The sequence below is a fragment of the Tyto alba genome, unplaced genomic scaffold (genome assembly GCF_018691265.1).
Source record: "Tyto alba isolate M040663 unplaced genomic scaffold, T.alba_DEE_v4.0 Super-Scaffold_21, whole genome shotgun sequence".
In the NCBI taxonomy this organism is placed as follows: domain Eukaryota; kingdom Metazoa; phylum Chordata; class Aves; order Strigiformes; family Tytonidae; genus Tyto; species Tyto alba.
In genome coordinates this window covers 14,733,242-14,746,582 of record NW_024881295.1, presented here as the reverse complement: position 1 = coordinate 14,746,582, position 13,341 = coordinate 14,733,242, and the positions used below count along the sequence as shown (strand labels likewise).

Below are 13,341 nucleotides of genomic sequence, written 5' to 3'. Positions count from 1 at the left end.
CCCTATAGATAAAGGTCAAGTTTTCTTAATTGCTGATACATTTCCTGAAACTGCCTAGCAGTAGATCTCACTGACATGGACTTGTGGAACAAACTCATGCTGTGGATCACTATTAAATTATTTCATGTTGGAATTCAGCCTGGAGCAGAACCAGCTCCAGTGTATGTAACCACAAGCATCCAGTTGGGTTAAGCAGTAGTGCTTGGCATCACAGATTCTGCCACTGAGGTTGGTTAACACAACGTGTTTATTTTGGCACTCATACTCCCATGCCCCACATCTCGCAGAGTGTGGGGGTTTTTTTGTTTGTGTTTTTTTTTTCTGCTCCCCATGGGTCTAATACTGCATTCTTCTGTGGTGACTCTCCAATATATTTCTATTTATTCTGCAGCCCTATTTCAGTGGAGAAATAAATAGACCACTCTGATTTTTTGGCTTCTAAATTCTTTCTTGCACTTTCCTGCTACAGATATCAGACTTGAAGTTCTCACTTGTAAAGCTCCTCAAGAGCACAGGTCAATTGCTGAGCAGGTCAGGAAAAGATCACAGTCGTCAGCCCTGTATAACTGGCTTCCGTCGTTGTAGGGAGTGGGATTTTTGTTTCCCATGGCAGGCACAGAGATAAGCCACCGACAAGAGCAGCCATCTAGAGTAGGGTTGTGAAAATCTATGATAGATTATAGTTATACTGAGAGTTGGATGGTAAATATAGCTGCATGAAGGGGAGAAAGAAGGGAGAAACAAGCTCCTTTTATGCTTGTGGTCCTGTAGGTCAAAATGAAATTAAGTCCTACTGGGTAAGCAGTGAAATACAGGATTGTCAAATATGTTTTTAATGAAAATAAATGATATTTCAATGCTTTGTTTTGCTGTCAGTAATTAATGGCAGTGCATGAGCCATAAAGGGCCACCAGGATCCCACAGGGCCTTCAGGGGTTGGGGCTCAGATGCTGGGTAACCACTGCCTGCCTGGGAGCTGTCTGCAGGCCAGATCTTGGCAGCACTGGCTCTGAGGAGAAATCATGGAAAGAAGCTTTGGCAATGCCTGGGTTACGATTCCCTTGGTGACTTGAGACTATCAGGCTCCTCCTTCCTTCACCTCAGTTTCCATATTGGCCACTTGAGGATAGTCATAGTGGCGCGCCTTGCAGGAGGGTCATGGTGGCAGCCCTTGTTCCCACAGCCCTTTGGAAAGCTAGAGTGCTGTTCAAGTGCTAAAGAAATTCCCTCCCTGGGAGAGTATATCCTGTGCACTCTCCAGTTGCATCCTTCCAGCTTGAAAACTTTTCAAGCCACTTATCTAAACAGTTCCCACACGGTAATGCACCACTGCCCCAGGCCTCTGCTCTTGCTTGTCTGCAGCTTCCTCTCTGCTGACTCCTGAGTGGCAGCAGCAAAACAACCTGTGAACGTCAGGAGCTTCATGTGCTTTCAAAACCAGACTTGATGTTTTCAACATATTCTCTCATTTTCCTGTGCGCAGACTACTGTCTAACATTTCTGGAAAGGCAGCTGGAGACTCTAGCCAATTTCTATGGCATTTTAAAGCTGCACATATGTTTAACATATCTACTACTTCCTTCCCCAGGGCTTCATGCTTCTCTTGCCATTCATCTTTTCATACTGTATGCACAGAATATGAGTTATCTACAGCATCACTACCATAATATATGGCGTTTCCCAACACCGACATGGTAAATTCATTAGTAATTGTAACAGCTGCGGACTAACTCCAGCAGTGTGAATGCTCTACCTGGTGGGAAATAATCAAAAAAAGTACTTTCCCCATTCAGAATTATGAAAAGGTGATAGAAACAGATGCACCTCCCTTCTCAGTTATTTTTCTGCCTCCAGGAAGAGGTAGGAGTCAGTGAAATCGGGGGAGCTGGTTTAATCTGAGGTGAACGGAAAGAGATGATAGTTCAAACAGCATGCCGTGTTGGGAGCTGGTGAGGTGGGAGTCCTGTAACCAGCAGAGTGGCGATGGGGAGCACTCACGGCAGTGCCCCGCAAACGGCATGTGGAAAGGGAAGGAAGGCCAAGGGGTGCCTTCTCCAAAAGCTGCAACTGTGCCTCTGCAGCAGTGGGTGTAATAAAAGACTCAGTAATGCTGAGCAAACACAGACTTGGAATAAAAGCAGCAAATGGATGAGGATGCTGTAGTTTCCTTGCTCACTGATAACTTAGAGCAATTCTTCCACTCTGCTGCTCACCACAGCGTTGGGAGTGCCTGTCAGGCGTGTGGTGAGAGGGTACAGACACCTTCAGTCAACAGCAGCTAATGACAGCTCTGTAACCACAGCTCAGCTGAAACCTAAAGCATTTTGTTGATCCTCATACTTTAAGGCGGGGTTAGTTTTTCATATTCTTACATATTTATTTTTGGATGCTGTAAATGTAAAAGGCGTAAGGGTGGCACAAAGATAAATGCAAAAAAAGAAAGTTTGCTTGGGAAATACAGACATAATTTGTTTCTCCAGCTCTGCTACAAAGCCAGAAGAGGTGAATTTAGCCACTTCCACGACCAAGGCTAGCTATGTAAAGATATACACTACTTCCCTCTTTAACCTGTGTGAAGCTGGCTTCCCACAATGACTGTCTGGAGCAGTCAAACCTTGGAGCATCCTCAAAGTCGAAGCCAGGGAATAGTTTCTAGGACAGTGGGAACCACTTCAGAGTGGCTGTTCTTTGCCACATCACATCACTGCTGCCAGGTCAGCTCATGTGATCCTGTGCACTGAGCCTTTAATGATGCACTGACAATGTGGGCAAAGAGTAACAAAGAAGATGGAGACGAGAAACAGAGATGGGAGGAAGCACTAAGTGAGGAGGATGAGAAGGCAACTGTAAATACAAAGTTTTCATGTAAAGTACGAAGCAGAAGTGATTCCACCATATGCAGACTTTAGGGAATATGTACTAAACTGTCAATCGGAAAGGGAAGGGTGATAGCTGACAAGAAATGAAGCAAAAAAGTGTATGTAAGGCAAGGGGTAGGCAGGGACTCCAGATACCAGGGAAAGAAAGAAAAAGTTTATGTAAGAATAAAAATCTTACCATTTCTGAAAGGACCCATTAGGGTCAGCAGCCTGGGAGATACCAGAGCATTCCGTGACCTGGTAGGGAACAACAGACTGACCAAAACACTGCAAGGCTTCATGGTAAGCTGGTGAAGGATTCCTGGGACTCCCCCAGAAAGCTTTTTGGTTGTCTTCCGCAATGATTACAGGAAAGAGAAGCGGGCTGGATGGCTACCTTATCAAGGCAAGAGCTGCAGGGGGTGGCTGGGCACATGACTAGAGAAGAATCTGTGCTGCACACATAAATCTTGAATCCTGGCATTCCCTCCCCAGTAATCAAACAGCAGGCTATATTTAGCCCAACCTAAACAGAAACAAAGAACAGCAGGACTAGTCTTAGCTCTAACAGCTGCCACAAGCTGCTCAGAGGGGACACAGGTAGAGCCGATGTCAGATGTGGTTAAATGAGATGGAACAGGGAAGGCAGCTATGCTTGAATGAAGAGTGTTGGCATTTGGTTAGAGAAATTCTGCATTTTATTATTTCATGGTTAGCCAGAAGGAAGATCAAACGTTGAGCAGAGCATGAATGCTTTCTACACCAAGGGCAAGGCTATAGTGAACCATGGACAAGCAAATAAGCAGAGGAAAAGGAGGAGGTAACAGATGCAAGTAGACCATCTTGCCACTCAGAGCAAATGTTTCTGTATTTAGACCAAGTTCTTGGTGTTCCCTCTCTTCAGTTTTAGCATAACAAGAATCAAAAATTGCAGTTTTGAGAAAGTCCAAGAAAGACTGGTTGTCACATAGCTGCTGACTAAAAGCTTCTATCTGTATGGTAAGTCTGGTGGGGCTCTTCCAGTCAACCCCACAGGTACTGCTTATCCCAGTAGGGCCCCTGCACTTGGTTAATGTACACTCTGCCTGGCCCCAAAACTGCACGTTGGGGCCACTACAACAGCAGCCCCTCTCCTTGCTGGCATGGCAAGGACTCTCAGGGCCACACATTCATCAGTGACAATGACTTACTTCACTGATCCATGAACCCAGGGCTCACCCTCCATATAGGCATCAGTGTCATCCGCTGGACAGGTGCGTGGAAAAGTCCTGTTAATGCAACTGGGTGCTTGCAAAATTACCTGCTCCAGAGGGATATATTTTCATGCTTGCTGGGGGAGAAATCATCACGAAACCTCACCCAGAGTGACCTAATTACTGTTACATTTCTACTAGTATGTATACACATACATGCACAGTACCTTCAATGAACCTGTACCTGGCTGAAAAGTGTAAAACCAGAGGATACAAAAAGTGGGACTGTTTAATGAGTACTTTACCAGCAAAATATTAGGGGACAATTAATACAGTGGGTGTTAAACTTGATCACTGAATAATCGCTTAGGCATCTGGTTGCCACTGCCATTCTTAAGAACAAAGGAAGAAAAAAGTAACTGACCTATTCAGTGTAAAAACAAAGAAACGAGACACCACCAACAACAAAAATAAAATCCAAAACAAACAACAGAAAATCCATTCTCCTTCCACCCACATTTCTGAATTTCAGGGGCACCTTATTACAGTAAGCCTCCCTAGATACATCAGTTGGTATAGCATGAACTTTGAAGCTTTTGTAGTAGCTTTCCCTGTCTTACTAGCAGAGCTGTGAGCTTGATGACTAATCACTTCTTAATAACTCATGTTTCCTCCCCAGAAGTCCCTGAAATGAAACTAGTGGGGGAAAACATATGAGCAGGGATTTGTGAAGTAGAAGATCACTTTGAAATGGGCTTCTTTCCCAATAACCTATATATTGTTTTTGAAGGGAAGGGGTGGGTGGGGTGGCACTGAATTCAGTTCTATTCTCCACATGCCCCAACCTTGCAACTGGGAAGTGATCCCTGGTAGTGTTTTTCAGTTTTATCCCCAAATAATGAAAACAAAACACAGACTTGTTGTAGGCCTCTCTGGCTTGGCTGTTGCTTGAAATTGTTCTGTAGGAACTTTCAAGTCCAGATATCTTTCTTCCAAGTATGTTCCCCTATCCTGGGTTAGACGCAGAAAACGGTGTAAGCCAAGAGATACAAATCTACATCTACTTAGGACTTTCACAAACGTGAAACTAAAGTGACGGAAGTTGGCATGATCTTCATTTCAGAGATGGGACAGGCTCTTTGCAGGATGATATTTACTGATGCCGCTTTATCGATCACACTCTTGGCTAAATGCTGAGCTATTGCTGGATCAAAAAGTGACAACAGCTACATGTCTCACGTAACTGATTGCCTAAGAAAATTATTTGCATAGCTGCCTAGAAGCAGGCACATATCTACTGGGGGGAGCCTGTGGGAGCCTCAGTATCTTCCCTGTTGCTTAAGCACCAGCAGAAACCACCCACACTTTCATGTTGCATACCACGGCTGCAGCTGCATGGCCCATCCAGGCAGACAAGAACTGCATCTGCTGGTGGCTGGGTGCACCATACACGCTAACGCAGAAACCTGGAGTATTCAGCCTGGCACATGCACAGCAAAAAGGCAAGTTGGATAGCACATGCTGCAGCTGGACATTCTCTCTTTTGGGGACAAAATATAGAGGCTCCTAAGCAGAGGTATTTTGAGCATTCATAGTCAACTGAATTACGAGTTGGAAAAGCATCAGCCATGCAGTGCTATCCAGTACATGCCCTTCTCTTCTCCTCGTGGTTCATATGTTTTCACTCCTCTTTAGCTTTCTGGGCACGTACTGTACCTTGTGATGACATGGAAGAACAAGGTCTTGAAGTCTTTATTAATTGTTACTACTGTATTTTTAAAAGGAGCTATTTAGGAAATTCTAACTTTTGTTACCATAGGAATGAAGCTGTAGGATTCAGCAGAAGAACAATTTAAACATCAGTGTTTAAGTAATTCACTTCAACTTTGATTCTCCACTCCCTCCAAGCTCCTCTTGGACATAAAGAAAAGGACTTTAAAAGCTCTCTCTCCCCGTCAGTGCTACTTGACTCTAGCCCAAATTAGGAGGTGCAGCCCTGACATCTATAGCAGGGCTTAGCAATGTCCCTTCCCACCCACAGAGAGTCTCCTCTTCTTCCCAAGCGAAGCAGCAGCAAAGTGCTCCTTGGCTCAGGCAGAGCTCTTCATCTGTTTTATTTCAGCTAGTTTAAAGCAATGTTTATGCAACTTTTATACAGTAAGAACTGGGTGAATGGAGGAGCATCCAGTCTGCTGTACAAGAGCAGGTTGGGATACTCGTAACTGATGAGCTGACCAGTGATTTACTACTCAGTGTAATTCTTAACTAAGTGCCCTAGTAGAGCATTCTTGCATGTCCCTTTCTGAGTTGTCTTGCTCCTCCTTTTCTATTTGAAAAGTTTAGGTCTACATTAGGTAAAAACCAGGACAGGTGAGTTGAGCAATTCTGCTGCCCTTCTCCAGCAGACGGGAGGAGACAAGGCAAGGAAGGAGAACAGTAAAAGGCTGACAGTCAGACTTGCTATTCCCCCCCATTTGTTTTCTAAACCCTTAAACAATGGAAGATTGATTAGCAGCAAGAAAGTGGAGAAAAGTTTTGTTTTCCCTGGCTTTAACTCTTTTATAAGATGCTATCACTATTCTGATTTGTGAACAATGTTCTGGTTTCCCACCTCATGTCTGGGAGAGTCTTGTATTAGTCCGAAGGGACTACTTAGTAGAACAACAAAGAATCTTGAACCCCATTAAACAGATGTCTAGCATTAACGAGGAGATTAGGATGTTCCTCAGATCTCAGTAATGGCAACACTTCTATTGACTTCCATGGTGCGTGAGGGACAGCTTTAATTCTCCACGTGTCCTGAAGCACAACACTTCTTTCCTCATAGATGCTTTGACTCACTGATCCAAAGTCCCGGTCAGGAACTGGAAGAGGAGCCTCTCCCAGATTTTACAGTATGTGTCTGTAACTTCACAGATGCTGTCAGGTGGTGAAGCCACTTACAGGCTAAGAACCTAATGCCTGGCTCTTCCTCAGCAACTGAAGATGAGCCAAGAAAGCAAGCCAGTGACCATATTTTGGCATGACTTCCTGGCAATTACAGTGGCCTTATTTATCACCCAACGTCTCCTTTTCATTGCACGTATCCAACGTGCTCCAGCATTCTGCCTTGCATTCTTGCTTCTAGAGTCTGGCTTATCTTTCAGCTGTCTGGCCAAGCCTGCTCTAGTAACCTATGGCCACAGGATCCTGCCTTAACAACGTTATTACAAACTGGTCACAGGGATAGGGAATTACATGGCTACACTAAAAAAAAAAAAAAAAAAATGCTATCAACACTAATCTAGCAGGGTACTTATCCACAAAATCCAGCTATCTGGAGACTACTTTGTGTTCAGCTCAGCTTTTAGCAAAGGTGTAACAGCAGTTCCACAGCTCCCACTATTGCTACTGTTGGCTACAGGCAAATAGGTATTTTCAGACACCTCCCCCCCACCACACACACCCCCTTATTTCTCTGGAGTTGGCCAAGCTGTTGAAACTGGATCCTTTTATGGGAACATACAAGAGGGGTTTTCATAAGCAAGCTGGAGATTCTGAGAGGCACAGTTGCTGCTCTGTCAACGTAGCTAATAGCACTGTAGTCTCTGTAGTCTTTCCACCCCCTTAAATTCACCTTACTGCGCTGCCCACTTATTTGCGGCTTCATTTCCACACAGATTCATATGCGTGGTCAGTCAAAAAGAGGGGACCTTAGTCATATTTTATGTAACATTTCCTTGCTTCTCAAAGGCAAAAAAAGAAAAGTGAGAGGAGAAGGACTCTGCAGGACTAGGATGTTTTTATTGGCTTTTCATTAAAAATGACCTCCCAACCAGTTCCAGGACTACAGGAAAACATTTTTACCATAAAATCCAAGGATGCAACAGGTAAAAAAGGCTCTTGTTGATCCTATGCTGGTGAGGCATTTTGACAGAGCATTTAAGTGGTAGTTTTGTATTTTTTAAATATAAGCTCACAAATGATTAGGAATATCAGAGCAAGGGGAGTCTTTTAGCGTTTCATTTTTCCTACAAATACTTCAACATCCTCTTGCATTATTTTGAATCCAGCCAAAAGACGGGACAATGACAGAAACTGTCAACCAAATGTAAGACAAACCAGAAGCTGAAAACCACTGAAGTGACTTGCAAAACTTGGACAGTGAAATACAAATACAAAAGAGGAGTGGGGTGAGCGCAGCAGGGGAGAAGGAACAGTTTAAACTTATCCCAGCATATTATCAGCATTCCCTCAGGTATTTTATTTTAAAAGGTAGAATTTAATCTGCATGGTCTTTGTATAAGCATTATAATCCCTAACAACCTCTGCCTCACATACGCCTTTTTTCCTGAAGGCTGACAGAGCTACTTCACTGATAGTGTTCTAGTAGAATAGCTCTGGGTAAATGTGCTTTTATAAACAACCATTTCTGAAGTTAACGAAACTATAACATGTTTACAGGCCAGAACCTTGGCACTTCTAATACAAAAGTTACTTCAGGGAACTGGGGCTGGTTAAGAGCAGCTGAGTCTAGCCTAAAGCCCTTACCAGTATGTCCTACCTCCTGGCTCCTCTTGTGCAGATTTCTCTAAAATAAATAGTATCTTACAATTCCCAAAGTGGCACAGGAGATGATTACTCAGTTTCCTTATTTCGTCATCCCTGTGGTGCAAGGACAGGTTAGAGTGGTTCTGGAGCTGTCAAGTTAAGGCACCACCACCCAACTACCTGAGAGAGCTTGCAACCTTCGTGTTACACTGTCTCACCAAAGGCAAGGCTGTCTGCAGGAATGGACAAAAATTTTTAACATTTAATGCCTCCCCCTTGTGTTTCTACCATATGAACTCACCAGACTGTGTTTATTTCTCAAAAGATCTCTCCAAATGCAAACTTTACACATCATAATTTTTTGGTTTCCTGGTAAATACGTAAATCCAAGAGAGCACTGAGAATAAAAATTCTTTGAGTTGCTGAGTCTAAAATTTCCCACTGAAATCAAACAGAATTACAGCTATTAGAGAAGTCATCCAATATTTAACAGAGGATCTGATCTTAGGGAATAAGAAGCATACTATAAATACCTTCATCTAGCACAAGCTACAAAGAGAGAAATTAAATATTACTAATTCTGTTCCAATGGAAAAGAGGAATCTTGCCACTCACTTCATGGGAATTGGGATTGAGTTGGGGTGGGAAGTTTGTTTTATTGGTTTTAGTTTGTTTGTTTGGTTGGTTGTTTTTTTTTTAAAAAAAAGGTGATAAAAGTACTTTTATTCTGGAGAACCTGGAAAAAATAGTGTGCAAAGCAAGGAAGAGAGGACTCCTAGCCTGATCCTGACCTTCCTCACAAGAATAATGTCACAGCTGTCCTTTTGTACAAAGAGTTTGTCTGCACAGAGGGAGCAAAAAGTTACCTGATGACAAGCAGAAGAAAAAAAATCAGACAACAAACATACCTGACTTGCCCACACCAGCTCGACCAAAGATCGCCAGCTTCACTTCTGCGCTCTTAGCCATGCTGGAAGGAACGGAGTGGCGACAGATTCACTCGATTGTCAAAAGTGAAGCAGAAGAACTGTTCCCAGCTCCTGTCTTTGGCTTCACCGTGTCATTCTGACGTCAATGCAGAGCCTGGGGAAGAACACCACTAGGATGGAGCTGCAAGGAGCCAGGCTCTCCCTCAAAGCCCCCCCCCATCACCTTTTCTTCTTTTTTAAAAAGTCATTATAATTGATGCTACGTTCCCACTTTAAACGTTACAGTAACACCACTGGCACGTTTGGCACTGTTTGTGCAAAGCCCACCTTCAGCTTTCTAGCTCTCGCCGTTTGTTTCATGCTATTGCAAAAGGTACTTAACAACCCAAAGTACCTGCTTCACAAGGTTCCTTATTCTTTCTCTTTCAGCTGCAATTGCTTCTATTTACTGTATTTGTCTCGACGCCAATGAATTAGTTTTTGTAGAATGTATTTAGAAGCCATGAGCACTCACTAATAGAGCCTGCAGACAGCTGATCTTTCCTCAAGCCCTCCGGTTCCAGAAAGGTTTCAGTTACTCAGCAGCAGTTGCCTAAAAACGCCCCCCCTGCCTGTACCCTGCACGTTCTGCTAAACAAATCCATGCCCAAAAGTTCTGTAGTGCTCCTTGTTTAAGCTGCCTCAGCTCATACAGAAACATTTGGCAAAGCATGAGGTTAGAAAAAGGATGCCAGAATTTGTGGTACTGCACTTTTAACAGGCCACATGGGAATTATCTATATACATGCAGCAAAACTGTGACCTTGAGCAAGTCACTTGGCACTTCATCTCCTTGATTTCTCTAACCTGGACAGTAAAAATAATAACAGTACCTGTCATTGTAGAATGCTTTAAGATCCCGGGTGAAAAAAATGGCAACTGTGACGATGACAATGATCCTCAGCCCTGACTAAAACATCAAAAATTCAGTCTCCATTTAAAACAGGGTAGAACTTTAGCCCACTTTAGCCATAAATTCTAACAGTGACATAGGAAGTTCTCAATATTACCCGCTTTATAGCAAAACGCATTTCAAACGTGTTTCTTGAAATAAAAGCCCGAGGCTTCTCCCTAGTAAAAAAAAAAAAAAAAAAAAAAGAAAAAAGAAAAAAAAAAAAAAAAAAAAGCTTGTAAAAGGAAATCGTAAAGACACCTTAGAGAAGGGTCCCGCTTCATGTTCTTGATTCATTCTGCTCAAGAGTAAACACCAGACCACGCTCCCTTTGCCCGAACAGGCGGAAAGGCGAAGCGCGCCCGCCGTTCTCCGCCGTGGCGGGTGGCTGGGAGGGGGACACCGCGCTTTCCCCCCCACGAAAGCTCCCGGTCGCCAGCCGGTACCTACCCCGGCGCCGCGGGGCTCCGCGCCCGCGCTGCCAGGTATCCGCCGCGTTCCTACGCGGACAGCGATTCATCCCCGCCGCTTCGGGCGGGCTCCGCTCCCCAGCCGCGTCCCGGCAGGTGCCGCGGACACCGCCGCTCCGCGGCCCCCCGCGCAGCGGGCACCGCGCTCCGCACCTCCCCGCTCACGCTCCTCCCCGCTACCTTCCCGCTCCTCCCTTCTCCCCGCACCCGCGGAGCAGCTCCGCGGCCGCCCGGCGCTCACCTCCCTTGCGCGGCGACCAGCAGCGCGGAGGGCTCCGCGCTCGGCGGGTGCCCGGGGAGCTCCGCGGGGAGCGGAGGGCGGGCGGGAGGGAGGGGCGGCCCCGCGGGCGCTCCCGCCGGCGGCAGCGGCGCGGCCGCACAATGCGGAGAGGCCGCCCGGCCCCCGCCCGCCCGGCGGCCGCTCCCGCAGCGCCCCCCGCCGCCGTTGCGGCGCCGCGGCGCCCCCTGCCGGCCGCCGGGCGCAGCGCGGAGGGCGCGGGGCGCTGCGCGGGGGGGGCGGCCCGGGGTTGGCGGGGGGGGCCGGGGCGGGGGGGGCGCCGGCCCCTCGCCCTCGGTTCATGCGAGGGGAACGCGGTGCCCGGCGCGGACCTGTAATTCGGAGCGTTTGACGGGAGCGCAGCCTGCAGTTATGTGGGACGGCGGCTGCTGTTCCCGTGTGTAAATTTTGGATAAGGGCGTGCGAGCGGGCCCGGCCACGCCTGCTCCGCAGTTTAATTTAACATCTCAAGTGCTTTTTTCCCTTCCCTCTTACCCGCCTAGCGCTGCTCACCGGTACCACCCTGTGCAGTAACTCTGCACAGAGCCAGATCGTCTCTCCCCGTGCTGACAAGCGAAGCGACAGCACGGTTGCTGCATCCTCAGGCCACTTTCCAGTAGCACCAACTCCTTACGCAGCGCTCTTCCTCCCTACATCCCAACACGGCTTATGGCAAAGGAAAGCATTGTTATTTCAATTTGCAAATGGGGAAAATGAACCGTGTAATTGCGTCAGTCCCTCCAAGAGGCTAGTGTCAGAGCTGGGGATCAAGTTCTGAAATGATAGGACCAAATTCACTGGACAAATCTTTACTTCCTTGTTTATTAAACTACCCAGTAATGTAAAGATACATTAGTAACAGATGTGAACCAGAGCTGGAAAGCACTTAGAGTTCAGTGGATGTCCCTCCTCTGTTTCTGTTCCAGCCCAGATCTGAATGAGATACAAGGCAAGGAAAAGAAAAAGCTCTCCCCTCACTGGCTTTCTTGATGCAAAATTAAATAAAAGTTGTATTGGAAAAGATCTACCATGTTCCAAGTCTCTCTGCAAGAGCACGATAAGCGTTTAGGGGTCCTGGGTGACAGTCCTGAGGAGAAATGAGCACCTACAGTTCCCTCCAAGCTGTGCCAGCTACAAGCACTCGGTTGCAGATCTTAAAATAGTACTGCATATCATTCAAAGACAAAAAAAAAAATATATATTAAAAGGCAGATGTGAAAGCGGTAGTGTGGTTTATGCTTTACTTGTTAAAAGTGAATGCTGAGGCTTCAAGCCTTCACTCTCTGTTTGGTTTACATAATTTAGAGGGATTAGCTTTTTCCATCCTCCTAAGAGAGCAACTGGTGAGTGTCTATTTTGCATCTGGAGAAATGTGTGTTAGTCTCGAGGCCTGACATTTGTTTTGTGTCTATGGAATTCACCCTGCATGGGGCTGTCAAATTAAATACGATAACTGGCTTTTCCAAAGCAGCAGATAATTTATTGATCATTAAAAATCCTAGTGGCTGTGCAGTCTGCTTGCGCTGAAGTCTCTTATTGGTGCCAGGGCATAAGAATTTAGTAAACACTAGTGTCAGACACAGGCAAAGGTTTCAGATGGTTGAGACCCACAGGGCTGGTCCAGGACCACTTCAGTTGCTGTTCATTTTCTTTGTACTCACTGTACTTCTCATACATAATGTTGATGGGTTTGGTTTTCTGTTTTTCTACCAAAAATGAGTTTTGAAAGCCTTAGGTTTTAGTTCTATAAGCCGAGGACCACCTTGATTGTCAGAAGCAAGTTAGAAACAGCCAGAAGCTGGCAGCTGTGGCTGACATGCTGTATTTTCTCACTGGCTTTGCCACTTTTGCTGATCCTAAAAGATGCTCATAGGTATGGGTAATGAGATCAAGGTTTTCCCCTGTGAAGACTGTCATCTGGCTGACTGCCTGAACGATGGAGCAGGTTCCTTTTCTGCACTTCCATCTTTTACAAAAATTTGGGAGAAGGAAAGCAAAGCTGAAGGTACTGAGGATCTGACCTCACATGGTCCCGTGTGCTGTCAGTCCCGGTTCAGCCTGAACCAGCAGAAGTCAGGAGCACTCCCTTTCCCAACTGGACAGAGCCATGTGTCTTAGATTTCTCCCTCTTGACCCTTGCATCTTTGATGAGT

General features: G+C 45.8%; 1 protein-coding gene across 4 annotated transcripts in view; it reads right to left on the bottom strand.

The window, feature by feature from the left end:
* Positions 1 to 11,245, bottom strand: part of RERG (RAS like estrogen regulated growth inhibitor) — a 107,342-nt gene extending 96,097 nt beyond the window's left edge. Inside the window, exons 1-3 of one of the 4 annotated variants that reach the window (XM_042795448.1) lie at positions 11,153 to 11,245; positions 10,383 to 10,459; positions 9,490 to 9,664 (exon numbers count right to left, since the gene is read on the bottom strand). In XM_042795448.1, the coding sequence (XP_042651382.1) occupies positions 9,490 to 9,550 (61 nt within the window). In that variant the 5' untranslated portion in view covers positions 9,551 to 9,664; positions 10,383 to 10,459; positions 11,153 to 11,245. Of the gene's footprint in view, positions 1 to 9,489; positions 9,665 to 10,382; positions 10,460 to 10,891; positions 11,084 to 11,152 lie in introns of those variants that run through there. The other 3 variants (XM_032986257.2, XM_042795449.1, XM_032986258.2) reach the window with 3 other exon arrangements.
* Between the last annotated feature and the right edge of the window lie 2,096 nt (positions 11,246 to 13,341).